Here is a 20,786-nt window from a genome sequence, read left to right on the forward strand (position 1 = left end):
TAATCTTAGGAATTTAATCATTCACATCCTTTTTCAAACAAAGTCGTCATCTAGGAACTCATAACAATTAAACATCATTCGTTGACTCACAGATCTTTGAATATGTTACAAAATTATATATTCAGATGGTGTATACAATAAAAAGTCAAAGTTCTACAAAAGGGGAATGTAATGTGTGATGTTTCAATGACAAACGTGCAGTAATACAAGTGACAACAAAACACTGGAGAAGAGAACTCAGAATTGAAGCAGGAGATGGAAAAAAAACATGTGCAACTCTTGGATAATGGTTTCACATGGTCATTTAACTCTTGATATCCATTTAGGTTTGCCTTCATTTTCGATGCCTTAACTATTCCCATCTTTTGTGGACTCAATTTAAACAATTGTATGAATGGCTTTTTACATAGTTTTCTCTTTTTGTCATCGATTGCAAGGTCGGAGCAATCTAAACATGAAAACGATGCTACATTTAGTCAGTCTTCCGGTTGTATTTCACCATCTTCCACATGGAAATAAATTATGGGTGCACTATAATCCCAAACTGGTTTGAAAGTTGGCTTGACCTTTGTCATAAGCAATTTGGGGCCCTTGCCTTTAATGTCAATCCACAGAAAAGTTTGGGACGACTACACTTATTTATCTTTAAAAATAGTGTTGTACAGTTTGGGAACAACAAGTTGTACATCATTATCAAAATAAATATGGAGATTGTATTATGTCCTGACTCATGAGCAGGAAAGAACCCGTCCGAAAACAAAAGCAGCTGTACAATAATATTATATACATACACACACATACACACACGCTAAACACGTTTTGTGAAATAAAATCCAGATTTTTCCAGCCTTTCAATGTTACTGTATAGCAATAGCAACAACTTCACAGCGCATGAAGAAAGATGTGAATATCATCTAGAAATAATTACTTTGTGTTAAGGTGCTGAAACAAATCATGTCCCCTCTGAATATTCTGGAATGTGAAAGGTGAAGAGCCATCTTTTCACAATGGAGGACGAGTACATACGTGAACGTGCAAGTTAACCCTCCTGTTATGTTTGTTTAAAACTATGGAGTTGATTTTAAAATAGAAAAAAATAGGATTAAAAATACTGTGCCGTTTCAATTTTGTTTGTTTTAAATATTAAACACTCATTTGCATTACATTTCATCTGTAACACATGCTTATACAGTACCTTACATGAGAGATTCTTAACCAGGATGCCATGAGTATGGTGGCCTGGAAGTGCAAAACAATATAACAAATTGTGAAACACTTTTACATTTCAGAAAAGGGTTAACCCGCATTAACAAAAGCAGAAACACTTCTAGAAAAGAACAAAAAAAAATTCAGGAAACAAATTAACACTTTTACAAAAGACGAAACAAATTACAAAGGGAACGTCCCATTTCACAGACATTCTTCGAAATTCCACGCCCTTTCTTGGCAAGACCCGCCCCGCCGCAACATGATTGGGTTCTGCATCGCGGGAAGGAGATGTCCATCCCAAATAGCGATTGTATATATGGACCCCCGGAACAGCGAGCCTGTACAGGCGTTTTATGCTATATATACAATATATTGTACTTGATCACATTTCTTAAACCACAAAAAGATAGATTAAGAGTGAAGGAAGAAGCAGGTTGTTAAAGAGAGAGGATGCTAGCGAGAATTAAAGGGGATTTGGGGCTAATTGAAAGGAAGCTGCCGGCTCCATTTATTTTGAAAGTCCACCGTGCATACATTCTGGTCACAAGCTATGCTTTTTCATCGACTGGCACATTATACATTGTGAATATAGTTTAGCATTGATGTTAAACAACATTTGATGCTTTACGTACTAATAATATGGCTTGAGCCGAGGCAACGCGGGAGCACGGCTCGCAAACCCGGAAATGTATTTTCACCGTAGGGGGATGCTTTTGTGCATTTTGATTGAATGTAAACTGGGACGTTAAGACGCCGTGCAACGGAGATTATAATTTTGAAGCGCGTCAAAACCAGTGGCCGACCGATCGGCTGCTCAATAAAACAGTTGCCAAACCACGCACACTTCGCCATAGGTCAGTCGGCTTTGGCGGCGGTGCTCGGTGTGTGTAAACCTTAACCACCATAATCCTAACCTTAACTCATCCTAGACTGCCTTAACACCAACCCTAGTCCTAAACCTAACCTTAATAAACTTTTTTTGTTTTTAAAAATTCTATTTGGAACGGACATCTCGTCACATCTGCGTGGCCTACCATTCCCGCGATGCAGGAGCCAATCATATTGAAGGGGGGCGGTCTTGCCAAGAAAGGGCGTTCTGATTTCGAAGAATGTCTGTGAAATGGGACGTTCCCTTTCCGAGCTTTATCAATAGTAATTTGTTTCGTCTTTTGTAAAAGTGTTTGTGCTTTTGTTAATTTGTTTTCTGAAATGTAAACACGTTTCCAAATTTGTTACATTGTTTTGCACTTCCAGGCCAGCGTACATGAGAGACCATCAGCGGTGCCGGGGCAAATGATCAAATTTCACTTGATTTGTCCGAAAAAATATCAATTACAAGAATATCTTTGTTAATCTATCTACGTGACCGACATACTGTATAGTGAAGGCAGAACAATTAAATGCTCTTCCATTGGATGCCAGAAGGTACAAAACCACCAATGTATCGATCAGTCATACAGCAAAATAAATCATGGCTTTGTGTAAGTAAATCAGCTTTGTGTTTAATAAAACAGGCCCAGATTTCACACTGAGTCAGTGACTAAAGTGAGATCATCATTATTTAATTAGTCATACTTTTTGTTTGGTGGTGTGCTGTGAGATTTTTCGAATGTAAATTTGGTGCCTTGGCTCAATGAAGGTTAAAAAACACTCGCTTTTGTAACCGCGAATTAACACACAAACGTGGCTTCATGTCCAATTTTCATGTGATCACCACATGGCACAGGTGTCAAAATCAAGGGCCGTGGGCCCTTCATGGACTTTTTTGTGGCCTGCTTACGCACACCACAATTTTTCTTTGACTTCTGTTCAAAAGTAATTATTCATCATACAACTATTCAAAGAGATGGACAATGATATGATGGGGAGAGGATTTGGGATCCTACACACAACGAATTAGGTAATGGGCAAGAAGTCGAACTGTCTCGCGCTCTGGCCACGCGCCTAATCTGTAAACAAATACAGTGCAGCTCAGCTTCTGGTTCACGGACATCATGGCGGGCAACATGCTTTTGGTGGAAAGTTAAACTTGGAAACTTATGTGAAATGGCATCACGCGAATCTGAATATCAGTGCGGCAGCAAAAAACATCATCAACAAACCGAACGGAATAGAAATTAAACATTCTCTTCAGATGGAGCCAAAGCAATCACAAATGCCCTGCTAGTGTTTTTACAGCATAATAATTATCTCTGGACAAAATATTACAGTTACACTTATCTGCATCTTCATTTCTTGAAAGGAAGGCTTAAAACTACTGATGTCACAGATTGAAAAGATTCAAGACACTGAGGTTCAATGTCATCAAATGTGTTTCCGTTTACACAAAACGTGAACTTTGTTTTGCCTTTTGCTCCCTTACTGCACCCAAACACATCGTGAACTTAAACTCAAGACGAACCCAACCCTGATTTTTGGCATACACTCCTAGCAATTGCACATCATAACCGGCCCCATAAGGGAAACCAGAACTACGATGTGGCCCACAATAAAAACACCCCTGCCTATGCAGAAAAAGCTTGTAATGGCAAAATAAAAAGTCAATGTGCACTTGTATTTTTATTGACAGACATGCTTCAATATAGACTATAAGAGGTACATACTTATTCTATATTGAAACTTCCTGCCTATAGAATACACATTCTATGTACATCTCGTTGGACCTTTAACATCCACAATGTCTTTTTTTAAACACACAAGATGTCATCACAGAGCCACCAAAGATGAACATATTCTTTGTTTAGGCTTTGTTTGCGTTTACATGATATGGTGTATGCCGTGAGATCTTTCCAAAGTAAAATGGGTGCATTGGCTCAGTAAAGGTCAGCAAATATTGGGTATGTAGCGCTTGTAGTCTACATTGAAACATGTTAATAAAAAATATAAGTGCACAGTGGCTTTCTGGACATAATGTTGAATATGATGTAAAACTCATTGATTTAATGGGAGCAAGAAAACTATTTTTATGTTCTTTTTTAATTGTATCGTTATGGTTGAACATGCATGCAGCAGGTCACCTTGACCAGTGAACATTTTTGGTGGACCAGAGAAATAAACATAACAGGAGGATTAAATATTGATTGCAAGAATTTAAAAAAAAGCAGGTAATGCTTAGTCCATGACGAAACAGTTAAGTATCACACTGTTGGGAAATTAGTTGTTGTTGTTTTAGGAAGCGGAGCCAACAGAATCCGAGTGAAAGGTAATATATCCCGAAGAGGATGCCAAGGATGTGCTTACAAAACTGTTCGTGTTTGCTTTACTATCCCCCTGGCTCGTCTGCTTGTGTTGGGCCCAGTCAGCTGCTGCACCCGCCCTGGACCTGCAAGCAGGTGGGGGAGTCCGTCGGCTGACCCCTGCAGGCGAGCCCACCTGCCGACCCCCTTTCCCGGGTGAGCTCCTCGTGCAGCTTTTGTGTTCAGAGAAGCACCTGAGCGCTTGAGGCTCGTGTTCAAAGTCTGTGAGCGCAAAGTGAGGCAGGGTGACGGCGTGACGCTCGTACACACCGGGGAGGAGGGCGAGGGTGCAGGACGCGCGCCGCGGGCTCTTCCTGGGGCTCGGCAGCGGCGTCTCGTCGATAAAGTTGATGACCTCGTCGCGGCTGAAGCAGCGCGGGTCGTCGTCACGGTAGTCGTGAGTGCCGCACGCCACGCGCGGCAGGTGCTTGAGGGATTGCGCGTCCTCAGAGCGCCGCCGCTTGCGATGGACCTGCGGCTGGTGGTAGTAGTGGTGATGTTGGTGATGATGATGGCGGCTCTCCTCGTGGTAGGAGACCAGGCTGTTCCTGCGCCTCTCGCGGCGCGGCAAGGTGGAGCTGTAGTGCCCACTCACTATCATGTCCTCGCTGGAGCCCCACCGGTGAAGGTAGGAGGGGGGGATCCGGTCGCTGGTCCACATGTCGGTTTCGTCGTGGGAGTATCTTCTTGTAGGGGGCACCTGGACGCAAAACATAAAAAAAAAAAACAAACAAACAAAAAAAAACAAGCAGCCCCACTTGTGAGTGCTTGGGTGCGGTCTGTCCACGTCGAGACACAACAATAAGACATTTGCTATGGAAAGACGTTGGAGCATTTATTCCACATCCTGGAGAGCCAATTTAAGGTCCGTGGACTGGTATGCGTTTTGTCCTCAAAAGAAGCGAGACAATTCAGCGCACAAGGAGAATGACTGTGTTTTACTAGTAAAAAAAAAAATTCCCACGACTATAGTGCCACTTTTGGCCTACAAGTATGACCTTAAGTTGCATATCAAGGATAATGAGCTGAGGGTCCATGTACTAGTATGCTCTTTGTCCTCACTTGGAAGACAAGTCTTCGAATTAGTAGAACAACTGGGGACAGTGTCTTACTTGTAAAGGTTTTGCCACCACTAGTGCCATTTTTGGTCTACAAGTACGACCATAAACTGGATAATCAAGGATATTAAATAAATGCATTTGTAGCTTTATAAATATTTGAGCATTTATTTGATATTCTTGATATCAAGCTTGACATCCGTGGACTAGTATACTCTTTGTCCTCACTAGTAAGATGATTCAGTTACGTAGTAGTAATGTTTTTCCACTACTGCCTTTCTTAACTGTATGACATTTCTGGCAACAAGCAGGACAACTTTGGTCTGCCAGTAGGACAACTGCATGTTACCAGTGAGGCCAAATTGTGCACTAGTTGACATCTCCAAACTGTGTGTACTACTAGTAAAGCGCTAAATCTTAACGAGCAGAAATGTATAATTTCAGTAAGTCTACTAGTAGCATGCAGTTGTCAAGTAGTGCAGTTTTGCCTTACAAGTAATACGTAGTTGTCCAACTAGTACATCAAAGTGTTCCTACTAGTGTGCAGAAATGTCATACAGTTGGGGGAAAAAAACTTTGCTAGTAAGACAGTCGTTTTACAAGTGTGCTGAATTGTCTTACTAGTGAGGCGACGAACATACTAGTGCATGAACCTTAATCTATATATCAAGGATATGAAATAAATGCTCAAACAGCTTTCTATACATTGCGGCATTGCGCATGGTTGCATCATAAGCTGTAAAACACCTTGTATTACTTATAAAACACATTATACACCTGTGTAAATATCACTAACACAATACTGACATTATTTTTCCCAACACCATCCAGAATGTACAAAGCAGAAAAGGGTTGAGATTTGTGATGTTATTTTTACTACTCACAAAAAGTTAGGGCTATTTGGCTTTCGGGTAACATTTCAGGATGAACCTAAAATGCACTATAACCTTTACAGATTAATTTCATTTGACATTCTTTTAACAATTAAACACATGTGCAACTGTTTCAGTACTTTTTGCACAACTTGCTGTTCTCTAACAAGTACACATCCATCCATTTTCAACACCACTCGCAGGGCACTGGAGCCTAACCCAGCTGACTTCGGGCGAAAGGCGGACTACACCCTGAACTTGTTGCCAGTCAGCCGCATGGCACATATAGACTTGGACAACCATTCGCACTCACATTCACACCATCACTGAGTAGGAACTGAACCCACGCTGCCCGCACTAAAGGCAGGCGAGTGTACCAATACACCATCAGTGACTCTAACAAGTACCTGAACAGCAAAATTCACAATACGTGTTTGATACATGAATCTACCAATACATTTTGGGGCTGAATTAAAATTGATATTTAAACAGTCTTCTTTCTGATACTGTTCACATTTTGACATCGTGAGATCGAGACGACACCTAACAATTGATGAACAGTATTCCGACAGGATGTTCTCAGAGGGAAGTGGCCACTGAGCTTAGAGTGTCATCAGCAGGTTGCAAGAGAGACTGGAAGACTCACAGAAAGGCATCAGAGTGGATATCCTTGAAGATTTCCATTGATCAAACACCTGTGTTTTGTCTTGTGACCTTTGTGTAGTGAAAATAAAATTAAATTAACCCAAAAGCTCAATAGCTCTAGTTTTCTGTGAGTAGTGTGTGATGCGCTGAGTTCATGGAAAATACTGCGTTGGTATTTTTACCACTGGAACATTAACACACTGTACATGTATATTATCTCCCAATTGTGTGAGGATTACATATACAATAAATATGAATACAACATAAATAAAGATTTAATCTAAATTAAATACCTAGCACCCGGCCACAATTGGATGAGCAATTACACACTCTAGCAGTTATTCCCAACCACTGCACTGCACATTACTGTGCCGTGAAAGATCATCCAATTTCACTTAATTGGTCTGACATATATCCTCTATCCATCCATTTCCCGTACCGTTTCTCCTCACTTGGGTCGCGGGCATATATCATCTATTTACTACAAATAATGTATCTTTATCTATGACAGAAACGTACAGTATAGTGACAGGCTGAACAATGACATGCTCTTCCACTAGATGGCAGCAAATGCAATAAACCTATTGACCTGTTGTTATCAACAACAGAATAATAGCTTTGTTTAACTGGCCCAGTTTTCACATCGAGTACATTTATAAGTAAACTGAGATGACATCAGCATTATTTCAGTATACAGTACATACTTGTAGCAAAATTTTTTGGGGTGGTGTTCCGTGAGATTTTTCTGATGTAAAATGTGAGCCTTGGTTCAATAAATGTTAATGTTGCTAAAACAGTCATGGCGATTTAATACAACATTCTGACTTTACAAAGATAATAATTCTTAGCTCATTCCACCAATATATTATATCCAGCACAATCTATAGTTAACATTGATATCAAAATGGCAGTATGGAAAAACAACAAATTTAATCAAGTAATATTTTTTCAAGAGTAAATTAATTCTTCTCTGAAAGTGAGCAACATTGTCAAGAACTATTGTTAGAGCTATTGCAATGGAGCTCATGAGATTGCATAAACGTTAGCTCGTATTGTGGCCAGTCAGTGTGCGCGCACGTGTGTGTGTATGCATATATGGGTGTTTATTTGATTACGGGCCTTTTTGTGTCCTTGATGTAAAATTTAAAGAAAAAATATATTTAAATCGATTTTTTCAATAACCAGCAGTGGGCATGCCTAATTATAAGTGTTGTCCAAAATTTCATGTTAATATTAGTATATTTTGACATTTTTTGAGTGGTTTTATGGTGGTATTTTACAGTTTTCACCCTGTCCCTAGCACAGGGTTTGGATATATGAAGCTCTATCTTTCTAACAAAAAAAATGCTAAAATGGTGTAACTTTTACCATAAATCCCTTAAAATATAATCGAGTTAATGATTTCTCATAATATATACAAAACATTTCAAATGTTCTTTACCGCCACATTGACCATTTTCAGATCAATAAAGTTTATTCAAAATCCGATTCTTGAATTCCCTGCGCCATTTTGTCTTGTCACTCAAGCACAGGCTAGGGCAGAGAGAAGTCAGACATTTTGATAACTGGAAGAAGATTTTTCCTCATTTGTACCCTTAAATCACATAATATTTTTATTGCATGTCATTACCAAACGACTTGTACTGTTAATATCTTTAAAGATTTTCCTGTAAAAACTTGATAAACATATAAAAATGTTGTACAGGACTAGCTAGCTAAAAGAAAACTTAAGCTAACTCTACCAGCATAGCAGTTAGCTAAAAACTTGGAAATGTCATTAAGTCACAAGATTAATCAATTTGAAATCAATATGCCAATGTGGCGGTAATGACATTTCTCTAGGGTATCTGACAAAAAGACAAAAAAATAAAATAAAACATTAAATCAATATATATGGCCATGGACAGATTCTGACAATGACAATTAAGGTAAGGTAGGTATATATAGTTTTTGTGACATTAAATTTTTGCGAAAAACGAAAATCAAAAGTGCCCGAAATCAAACAAAAAACACCCATATATGTCTGGCGACCAGTTCTATGTGTACCCCGCCTCTAGCCCGAAGATAGCTGGGTAGGCTCCAGCACGCCCGCGACCCGAGTGAGGATAAGCAGTACAGAAAATGGATGTGTGTGTGTATTTATATAAAAATTGTGTATTTTCTAACATAATGTACTCACATTCCATTGCGCCCTGACAACTTATGCAAGAGAAGGAAGGTGCTTGTCAAGCTGACGTCATATTCACAAGGCTCATGTCAGCCCGCACTCTTGTGGTGGCTTTTTGGTAGAATTCAGAGAAAAGGAGAGACAGCAGACGATACAGTAGCGGTGTGAAGGACTCCACAGCAGACGGCAGCACAAACATGAGAAGTGGCATGAAATGCAGGACACGTGAGCAAGGACGGATACGCACCAAATAAAAGACAACCAAAAAAATAAATGCATAAAATAAAAGTCACAGAGGCTTTATGGTATTATCAACAGATTAATATAAGTTTAACTTTAACAAAAGCAATATGAATGAATATGCTATTTAACTTCCTAATAATGACATCTTGCGGAAGTTGTGGCGCTACGCATTTATTTGTTTATCATCTAGAGTTTAATTTAATATTACAATGGGTGCGTTAAAACACAAACAATGGGTGAAGTATGGATGAAGTGATGGCTACTGTATACATCTCTGTTTCATTCAAAGAAGACATCAATTTATTCTGATATCCAATAACCAAATGACCCAAGTCAAAGTACATTGCTGGGACTGCAGACTGGAACCGAAGCCCCTGTCAAGTTAAATTGACAAAGATGGCACAGTGTTTAGATGGATTTGTAAAAATAACAAAGAAAATGGAAAAGAAAAAAATAAGAGGAACTTTTCTCTCAAGTTACATCGTCAGCAGTCTTCCAGGCCAGGCTCAGCAAGTGAATATCATCAGTTCTAGTGTGATCAACAGATCATATTTAAGCAACTGTAATGTATTATGGCAGGCAAAAATTACAAGTTTGCCTCAATTATTTCTTACAGGATTAAAAAAAAAATGATCAGGGGTTGATGAGTTGCCCTAGAAAGCTGCATGCCAGCAAGCCTCAGTCTGTGTCATCTGAAAAGAAGCGTTGATTGTTTTTGTCTTTATATGGCACCACAATTGATTTGAAATAAAACAATCAAGATATTACATGAATATGGGATTTCCCTTTCATGAATGATAGACAGTTTAGACACAACATGTCCATTTCCAGTGGTTCATAAGTATTTGGACGTTTCACCTATTCATAACTACACATTTTTTAATAACAACCAGCCTATTTTTGAGACTATGTCACCTTGTTGGTCAGACATTTTACAGCTCTACAGAGCGTTACAGTCTGTTGACGGCAGGAGATGGGCGAGTCGAAAGCTCTCTGTAAATTGGTCAATTGGAAGACGAGATGGCAAAAACATGAGATTAGCGATGAGTCAGCTTCAAGTGTTAAACGTCGATGCGGAGTAGTAGTATACTCGTCGACAAGTCGACTAATCAGTTCAAGCCTTAATATGGTGTTTTTTGGATCATGAGCTGTTCTGCTCCTTCTCCATACTTTTCTCTCCCCATCACAATGATGATGAATTTGAACTTGGTTTGATCTGTCCAAAGAACATGGGAGGCTTTTAAAAAAACAAAAAATTCTGGCAGCCTAAACCAGTTGTCCTGTTAAGGAACATCACCAGCAGTTGCATCAAGTTGAAACCCTGTGCATTTACATTCATGAAGGTGTCTGTTGATTAAAGTTTCTGATGATACTCGTCCCCTCCCTCAAAGTATATCCTCGACTTCAGTTCATGTTTTGAAGTGTCTGTCGTCTTCTCTCGTGGTAATCCAGGCCAAACTATTGATTTGCATTATTATGCATTGAGATCGGCGGCACGGTGGGCGACTGGTTAGAGCGTCAGCCTCACAGTTCTGAGGACCCGGCCCCGCCTGTGTGGAGTTTGCATGTTCTCCCCGTGCCTGCGTGGGTTTTCTCCGGGCACTCCGGTTTCCACCCACATCCCAAAAACATGCATTGATTGGAGACTCTAAATTGCCCGACTGTGACTGACTGTGAGTGCGAATGGTTGTTTGTTTCTATGTGCCCTGCGATTGGCTGGCAACCAGTTCAGGGTGTACCCCGCCTCCTGCCCGATAACAGCTGGGATAGGCTCCAGCACGCCCGCGACCCTAGTGAGGAGAAGCGGCTCAGAAAATGGATGGATGGATGGATGGATGCATTGAGATCTCCTGGGACTCCAGCTCCCAACTCAGTAATTAATTTAAAAAAATGTTATGTTTCCTTTAGCGTTAATAGCTGTACTGTACTTCCTTATCGGTGAATGTCATACTTTTGTGACACCTTTTCTAAAGCTGAAAGTCTATGCTTGAATCTCATCTTGATTGTTTTATTTCAAATCAATTGTCATGGTGCATTAAGGGAAAAATCATTGTCCAAAAACATCTGCACCTTCTTTAACTGTATATACAGTATGTCTTTACATAGTGTTGATGGGAGTCCCAATGGTCTTATTTATCAAACATTCGCCAGCCAGAATTTATTTCGGAATCAGGTAAGAAGCAAATAGACACAAACACACACAAAAATATCACATGGCATATCTGATAGCATCACAATGTCTGTTAAAGGCCCACAATGCCATTTGACCATGCACATTAGCAATGAAGTGTCATTCAAAAAAGGTCATGTGATCAAGTAAAAACAAATGAAGAAAATCAATAAAAGAATATACCTGCAAATACTGCATTTTATCTTCCTGCTGTTCCCTCACTGGATACCCTTGCGGGATCCCCCTTTCTAAGGTTGAGAACTCATACTTGGCATTACGGTCTACGGTCACGATTTCAGGCGCTGACCTATAGTCATATGGTCTGTCATATATTAAGTCGACATGAATTCCTCCATCTTGGCTGTTTTCTACAAAGTGCAGAAAAGCACGAGCGTCAGGGTTAGATAGCAACGGACTCACAAGACAGACAGACAGACAGACGAATAGACAATAGAGACAAGTTCAATTGCTTTCTGATTTGGTTTGCCTTTTGATTTTACTTTGTCCTGCGAGACTAAGTTTAAATCCAAATAGTTTCTCTTTAAATACTTTTTGAATGCAGAAATCAACAAAAATAAGTGAAAAAAAAATCAACAAAAATAAGTGAAAAATACCCCTCCATGGTCCCAATTAGAGAATTCAAGTTAATTTCGGATGTGTTGAGCTTGGCTGTAAAATGCTGCATTTGAGGAAAACTGTGCCAAAGGGATGAAACACAGCAGCTTTTTCTCTTGCACAGGCAGGTGGGCATGCAAGTCAGCAGCTTAGTAAAAAAAAAAAAAATAAAAAAATTAAACAGGAAACAGTCCTTATACATACAACTGTGATGAGTTATACATGGCAAGCCCTCTGAAAAAAGAAAGCAGAGAACTGGAGGTGTTATTATCACACAAAATATCGGCTACCCGGGGTTGGTGTTGTTATATGACCCCTCACTGGACAACATGCACTGCTCATGGAAGACACCAGGGGGCTCAAAATGTTTGAAAAGTGACAGGAATGAGGATGAGGGGAGGAGGGGTGTGGGGGTGTGGGACACACTTAAATCATCAGGAATAAAAAAAATACTGATATCCATACGTTGTTAGTGCACGTTGATCCATATCCAACTGCCTTTTTGTTATTATCATATGACCTTATAGCTTCGACCCGATTCTGTTACTCTGTCTGTCCAACTATAAGACAAAATTAGAATAAACGCCTTGATAATTCAGTGTTGTATCCAGAAAAACAAAATGGGGCATTTCTTTGTGACTTCTGGGTAATATGACCATGTTAATGGCATAAAAGTGCTTTTCTGTTTCCTGGTTTTTCAGTCCTTCCAAATAAATAGGAGCCATTTATTTTATCATCCTGTTGTTGTGGGGGCAAAATAGCCCATCTTAGACGCAATGGAGTGAATAAAGTGCTTTGAGGTAAATATGGCCTTTGTATAGCAATCACTCACTTTTTTTGACATGGTACTTATGTGCATCATGGCGAAGCAGAGCCCTTTATAGAAGTACTTACTGTACTAGCACATTCTGACCACAGATGCATAGTAAACAAACATCTGTAGGTCGCACGATAACATCTGACCATTGATTTCATGGAAAAATGCCATATTTTATTATTCCATCCATCCAGCCATCCATCCATTTTCATTATTCTCAGCCATACAATATGAGGTGATTTGATTGGCTCTTCACACATTGATGCATCTTCTCTCACCCTCTTCAGTCATGGGGAGTTCATCTACAGTACAGTGGTCTTTCAATTTAATAGGAACAACTATCACTGAGGTCTTGATTTTGGGATTCAATGCCGTGTTTTGGTTCCGTGGACAAAAGGGTGAAGGCTCTGCGTTAAGGTTCCCTAAAACTCCAACATTAGCTTGCTATTCACTTCCTTTTCTACAATACTACTACCATCATCAAACTCCACCGTATGCAAAAAAACAACACTATTTAAGATATTAACCAGTAAGAGATTCCAGAAGTGAAATTTACTTTTAATTCAATTTAAATTACAGCTATCATATTTACATGATTATTTCTGGGTTTTATAAATCCCCATCTACACATAAACAGGTGACACTATAACCCCTAACCTAACCAAACCAAGTTAGAGAGGAAAAGAGGAATTATACCCATTATCACACGGGAAAATAAACTTACTAAGACAAAACATTAGCAAAATGAAAATAAAACTGTGCCTGCAATAAACAGTTAAAAAAAAATCTTCTCCATGGCCGTGTTTGAAAAAAAAAAACATTGAAAATCAATTTCAGTGATCTGCAATTGAGACATTGGACATAGTCCTAGATTAGGGCCTTTCAGAAACATGAATCGTCCACCACATCGATATCTTTGGGTCCTGGGAAGGGAGTGAAAAAGGAGGCTGGGAAGGCTGGGGTGGTGGGTGGAAGGGACACCTGACTGTGGGGGGCTTACCCTCGTCCACCTCGTCATTGGACATGATGGCCACGCACTTGTCCCACACCATGCGGATATCCGCCCGATAGCGGTCACAGGCCCACAGGAACATGGGCAGCAAGATAGACTGCACAATGGAGCACCAGAGCACACACAGAACCATCCAGTTGTAAGATCGTTCGAACTTCAGACTGGCAAAGCTCACCACCTGTTAAGAACAAGACAACAACAAACACATACCTTATCCACATGACTATTGGAATGCATTAAAAATCCATCCTTAATATTCAAAATATTAGTATACTTGCATTGATTCAGCCATAGTCAAAGCAATCAATCCCTAAAAGCTACTGATCAATCGCTTGTGACTTAGGTAGATTCTCCAGCATCCTCAGACGCTCAAATAGACAGTTGAGAACAATTGTTTACATACAACATATAAAAAGACACATACGCTATTTTTCCCTCACTGTCTGACATGTAATCAGATGAAACCTTTCCGGTTTTAGGTCACTTAGGATTACCAAAATTATTTCAATTTGCTGAATGCCAAAATGAGAGAATGATTTTTTTGAAGACAGATTTTCATTACTTTCTTCAAAGTCTGAAGTTTATATACAGTAAAATTACTCTGCCTTTAACCAATTTGGGAAAACCCAGATGATGACATTGCTTTGAAAGCTTTTGATAAGTTCATTGACAACATTTGTGTTAATTAGAGACATAACTCTCAATGTATTTTAACTAGGCATACCTGAAACACACTGCTCCTTTGTGTAACATTATGGGAATTTCATAAGAAATCAACCAAGATATCAAGAAGAGACTTGTGGATTTGAACAAGTCTAGTTTATCCTTGGGTGCAATTTCCAGAAGCCTGAAGGTACAGAATTCCTCTGTTCAAACAATTACACGCAAGAATAAACACCATGAGAATGTCTAGCTGTCATACCACTCAGGAAAGAGATGGGTTTCACATGTACATGTGGTCACAGGTCCACAGGAACGTGGGCAGCATGTGCATATCAACCCAACAACAGAAGCAAAAGACCTTGTGAAGCTGTGTGGCGGAAGCTGGTAACAGTGCATCATTATCCAGAGTGAAATGAGTACTGTACCAACATGGGCTGAAAGGCCACTCTTCCAGGAAGAAGCTTTTACTCCAAAAGAAGGCCAGATTAGAGTTTGCAAATGCGCACAGGAACAAAGACCTTAATTTTTGGAGACATGTCCTGTGGTCTGACGAAACTATTGTTTGGCCACAATGAGCAGCATTACGTTTGGAGGAAGAAGGGGGAAGCCTGCAAAACCTGGGAACACCATCCCAATGTAGCGGACATGCACGCTGCAACTTTGAGGCGTCACAGAGACTCGCGACCACCTGAGAACTCCCACTCCTCCACGCTGCCCTACTGTGAGACATCGACTAGGACAGGGCCTAGTGCACGTCAAGTGGACCTTAACCTAATTAGCAGCTTCCCGTCAAATCTTGATTCCTGTCTTCAAAAGACCCTTTCCCGGACCAAATGGTTGGGGAAGACTATGTGGTTAATATCCACCGATACGCATGAGGCTCCACCCACTGGCGTTGAGAGGAACTGCAAACGCCAGAACTTGCGGACGTGCCTCTGATGTGTGTTAACAGAAGATAAAATGTCCGTTTTTATATCTTGAAAACTCTGTATAAATATTCCAAATGTACGCCAAATTGTCTGTGTCCCCATTTTCACTTTGACAGGTCCTGTGCATAATTTTGAAAGCTGTTCATGATTTGAAATCAAACGAAATGTTGTATTGAACAATAAGCAACCCATCTGGCACGACCAAAGTTTAAACAATGATCCTATGCGTCAGAATACAAAGTTGGGAGTGTTTTAGATTAATATTATTTTAAAGTCTATTTACTCAAATTTGTAGACAAGATTCAGGCTGATGGGTGTGGTCTTCTCCAAGTCTGCACTCCCTCTTCCTACGCCCCGCCCCTGGGGTATTTAACTCTAAACTCACACCTTTCTCAGGGAGTTGAGTTCAGGCTAGTCTTGTTTTTCCATTACTCGTACCTTGCGGGCAGGTCGCCAGCCGGGCTGGGCGTCGGCCACCCCTCCCCCGTTTCCCCTTTTGTGCGGCCACACGGCTTGGCAAACGCGAGCTGGGATCGAACGGACATGGCTTCCCAGCCTAAACGTGGGCCTCCGCTAAGCGATCAGAGCCGCTACTACGAAGGTACCGGGTCCGCTCCCAGCCAAGCGGGATCGCCGAGCCACGAAAGAGGCAGGGAGACATCCGGTTTTCCCAAGAAGGCGTGACGACCAGCGATTTTTCTTTCCCCGCCTCTCTTGTTCCCTTTGTTTTTATTTTTCTACATCTTTTTCGTCTGCAACCAAATCTGTCGCCTTTCTTCCGGAGCCGCTTCCAAAGGAAGACCAGCTGATCTGCATTAGTGAGTCGACACTGCAATCCTTACTATGATGTACAACATCAGTGCTTAATAATTGTAGGAAAATTACAAGCTTCATACGAAATCCCAACTTTGCCTTCTCACTCTCTGACTCAACGCATTAAACGCTCACACGCTCATTTAGTTTAGTTTAGTTTAGTCATTTAGACCACACACATGATGTCCTTTTTTCCATTTTCATACGCCTCATTTTCTTTCTTTCGTTTACCCTTAGTGTTATTTTTTCATTGTAGTTGTGTGTTTCATTAAATATACCATAAAATTCCACTCTTGGTCATATTTTGTGTGTGTTCTGAATTTAAGTAAACTTCTGTAACCTAGGACTCAAAATGTCGTAGAGTGCAGCAACCTCCAGATTCTAAGAGTGATGTAAAAAGGTTTGTCGTCATTTCGCCTGAAGTTAAACTTGAAAAATTTGACGTGGTGCCCTCTGAGACATTAGTTTGACTTAAACAATCAAATCGAATTTTGCAATAAACCGGAAGTAATGCAAATGTCGCTCCTGTCTTATTACTTTATCCTAAATTAATTACAATTCTTATTTCATACATAATCGCTATACCAACTTTGAAATATGGGGGTTGCAGCATCATGTTGTGGGGTTTCCTCCTTCCAGGAGGGACTGGTGCACTTCACAAAATAAATGACATTATGAGGAAATATTGAGCCAACATCTCAAGACATCAGCCAGGAAGTTAAAGCTTGGGCGCAAATGTGTCTTCCCGCTGGATAATGACCCAAAGCAGACTGCCAAACTGGTTACAAAGTGGCTTAAGGATAACAAAGTCAATGTTTTGGAGTGGCCATCGCAAAGCCCTGATTTCTATCCTCCTGAAAATGTATGCGCGCATCGCATTTGAAAAGGCACTTGGCTCAGTTACACCAGTTCTGTTTGGAGGAATGAGCCAGAATTGTGAAAAGCTTGTGGAAGGATATCTAAAAAGTTTGACCCAAGTCATACACTTTAAAGACCATGGTACCAAATACTAATGAAATGTATGTCAACTTCTGACTTTGTATAAATAAATGAAAAATCCCCCCCCTCAAAAAATATTATTATTCTGGCATTTAGCAAATAGAAATAATTTTGGTAATCCTAATTGACCTACAACTGGAAAACTGTCTGATTTCATGTCAGACAGTGAGAATTCTTTTTACACAGTGTATGTAAAATCTGGTTCAACTGTAAATCTTAAAGGGCCACAAAGATTTTTTTCAGTCTGTGTTCCATTTATTGACAGGCCACATGCAATAATACTGTAATATTCAAATAAAATTGCCCTTTTCATTAAAAAAAGGAAATAAAATGTAATTTCCATTTTGACATAAATAAAGGAAAATGTAACATATCACCAGTTGACAGACAGAAAGACAGACAGACTGACGATTGTGTGGGGGTCCATGAAGGCAACTGCGTGTGTGTGTGTGTGTGTGTACGTGCGCATAGTGTACAACGAACTTGGAGTCTGCAAACACACTCACGTGGCTGTTTTGGTTTTTTTCCCCCCCAAAATGAGTCATTTTAATTGGCTCGCGAAGGCGACATGCGCGGTCATGTGCCTACCTTTTGTCGTCTGATTGGTGAATTGGAGTCAAATGACACTAGCGATTCCATTTGATTGGCGCAACGGCCGCCCTATGCGGAAGTCAAAGATGGAATCTAAAAATAGACACGCACACGCATGAATGGATAAATAAAAGTAGCGAATGGCATGTCAATCATTGTAACGGAGTAAAAGTATCGATCCTTCTTCACATAAATACTCAAGTAAAAGTAAAAAGTATGGTGCATTTAAAGTACTCTGACAAGTACAGTTTATCGAAAATGCGACTTGAGTAAATGTAACGGACAAAATGTAACGCTACCCACCTCTGTCCTCTTTCGAGAAACTCGAAGTAGTGGCTGTATTTCCAGCTTGAGTATGCCAATCCCTCATCACCGTGCATTGTGTTTGCGCCACTGGCTGCTCAGGTGCACGTGAGTTCACTATGTGTGGAAAACGTGCAACACGTCACGGGACGTCATTGCCCCAGACGGCTCCGTTAATAAATATTTTGCCTTTTTTTCGATTTTGTAGTTAGTCATTATGTGCATTTTAGTTATGGATAGTTAAGAATATAGTGTGTTTTGTCTGTTTTATTAGTCATTACTAAAACAAAGGCTGAAAATTGGTCTACACTGAGGATATGCACCGTGACTGAATCAAGTGTCTTGGTTATTGACTTGCCTCATGTTCCCAAGCATAGTAGTTTGTTAATGATAAATGTCGGTTGCTTGAGCATGAATAGCATATTCTGTAAATTGACTGTCTGTTGTCGTACTAGAGCGGCTCCAACTACCGGAGACAAATTCATTGTGTGTTTTTTGGACATACTTGGCAAATAAAGATGATTCTGATGATTCTGATTCAAAAGCACGTTAAACTCTGCGTCTCGTGGGAAAAAAAGTAACTATTGGCAGTCAATCAAAGTAACTGTAATCCGACTACTCCAATATATAAAGTAACGTGTTAGATTACTTATGATGTCCCTGGACCACATTTTTTGAGTAACGCGTTACTTTGTAACACATTACCGGCATCACTGCATATCACAAATCCAAAACGTAACGCTACCCACCTCTGTCCTCTTTCGAGAAACTCAAAGTAGTGGCTGTATTTCCAGCTTGAGTATGCCAATCCCTCATCACTGTGCATTGTGTTTTGCGCCACTGGCTGCTCAGGTGCACGTGAGTTCACTATGTGCGGAAAACGTGCAACACGTCACGGGACGTCATTGCCCCAGACGGCAAAATACGTTCCCAACACAAATCTGTTGCGGAGTGAGTGAATTGCAAAGCATGAGCATCAAGTATGTGTGTTTGTGATTCCCATGCATTTAAATAGCTCATTACATTTGGTCAGGAGAGGTCTTTTGTTATTTCTGTCACGAAATATAGTCTTCAATCACTACGACCTGCTCTGTTTCGTACACATTATACAGTATAAACATTCACACACTCTGTGCATTAACAAAATAGCAAACCAGGAGAATTCATTTCAACTCACAAAAACGAACTTGCCAGTGTCCTGAATCTTTCTGAATGTTAAATAGCAACTGTTGGGCCCAAAGGCCTGTGAGATCATCACTTTGCTTTGAATAGCAGTGCTACAATAATGGAGCGTATTCATTGTCTCTACATCTTATATATATTCCACATTCATGTTTGGGCAGCACGGTGGATGACTGGTTAGAAACATCTGCCTCACAGTTCTGAGCACCCAGGTTGAAATCCACAATGCAATGTGGAGTTTGCATGTTCTCCCTGTGCATGCGTCGGTTTTCTCCCCACATCCCAAAAACATGCATGGTAGGTTAATTGGTGACTCTAAATTGTACGCAGGTGTGAATGTGAGTGCGAATGGTTGTTTGTGTATGTGCCCTGCGATTGGCTGGCGAATAGTTCAGGGTGTACCCCGCCTCTTGCCCAAAGATAGCTAGGATAGGCTCCTGGCCGCCCGTGACCCTAGTGAGTGGAAGCGGTACCAAAAATGGATGGCTGGATGGACATTTACGTTTGATAAAAATATAAATAAACCTATAGCATCCAACTTCAGCATGTGCATATAAAATGTCATATATCTTATCAAGTTAGGTCTGTTTAAAGCAGCAATATGTGGTTTAGAAAATCTAAACTATACCCAAGAGTGGAAAAAATTTAAACTCTTAAATATCCAAATAAATTTAAAAAATACAATAATACATGAATAAATAACCAGCTATCCATTTTCCTCCACTTATCCGATGTCAGGTCGCCGGGGCAGAGGATTAATCAGGGAAACCCAGACTTCCCTTTCCCCAGCCACTTCCTCCAGTTCTTCCAGGGGGATCCAGAGGCGTTCCCAGGCCAGCCGAGAGACATAGTCTCTCCAACGTGTCCTGGGTTATCCCTGGGGTCTCCTCTCGGTTGGACGTGCCCGGAACACCTCACTAGGGAGGTGTCCAGGAGACATCCTAACCAGATGCCCGAGCCACCTCATCTGGCTCCTCTCGATGCAGAGGAGCAGCGGCTCGACTCTGAGCTCATAACCAAGCCTGTCACCCTCTCTCTAATGCCTGTATCAGACTACAAGACAAATTTGGTCTTTCCCGATTGCACTTTGTCAGACTACTGGCATAAAATCTTGCTGTCTCTCGGTCAGACAGTGGCAACACTACACGACATGTATTCCGATACCACCGCATCCACGCTTTTACAATCACTGGCTTTATCTTGTCAAATCAAACACTGTCGGAGAAGCGGAACCAGAGAATGTGTCACAGGTCAACGCGACT

The 20,786-nt window shown here is 40.6% G+C and overlaps 1 protein-coding gene across 4 annotated transcripts in view; it reads right to left on the reverse strand.

Annotated features, from left to right (window-relative positions):
- Positions 1-20,786, reverse strand: part of LOC133482994 (probable G-protein coupled receptor 153) — a 69,719-nt gene continuing 48,933 nt past the window's right edge. For all 4 annotated transcript variants that reach the window (XM_061783418.1, XM_061783428.1, XM_061783436.1 and 1 more), the window contains 3 exons: positions 14,033-14,222; positions 11,784-11,968; positions 1-5,145 (listed from right to left, as the gene is read on the reverse strand). In XM_061783418.1, coding sequence (XP_061639402.1) covers positions 4,378-5,145; positions 11,784-11,968; positions 14,033-14,222 — 1,143 coding nt within the window. In that variant the 3' untranslated portion in view covers positions 1-4,377. The remainder of the gene's footprint in view (positions 5,146-11,783; positions 11,969-14,032; positions 14,223-20,786) is intronic.

Source organism: Phyllopteryx taeniolatus, chromosome 1 (assembly GCF_024500385.1).
Source record: "Phyllopteryx taeniolatus isolate TA_2022b chromosome 1, UOR_Ptae_1.2, whole genome shotgun sequence".
In the NCBI taxonomy this organism is placed as follows: domain Eukaryota; kingdom Metazoa; phylum Chordata; class Actinopteri; order Syngnathiformes; family Syngnathidae; genus Phyllopteryx; species Phyllopteryx taeniolatus.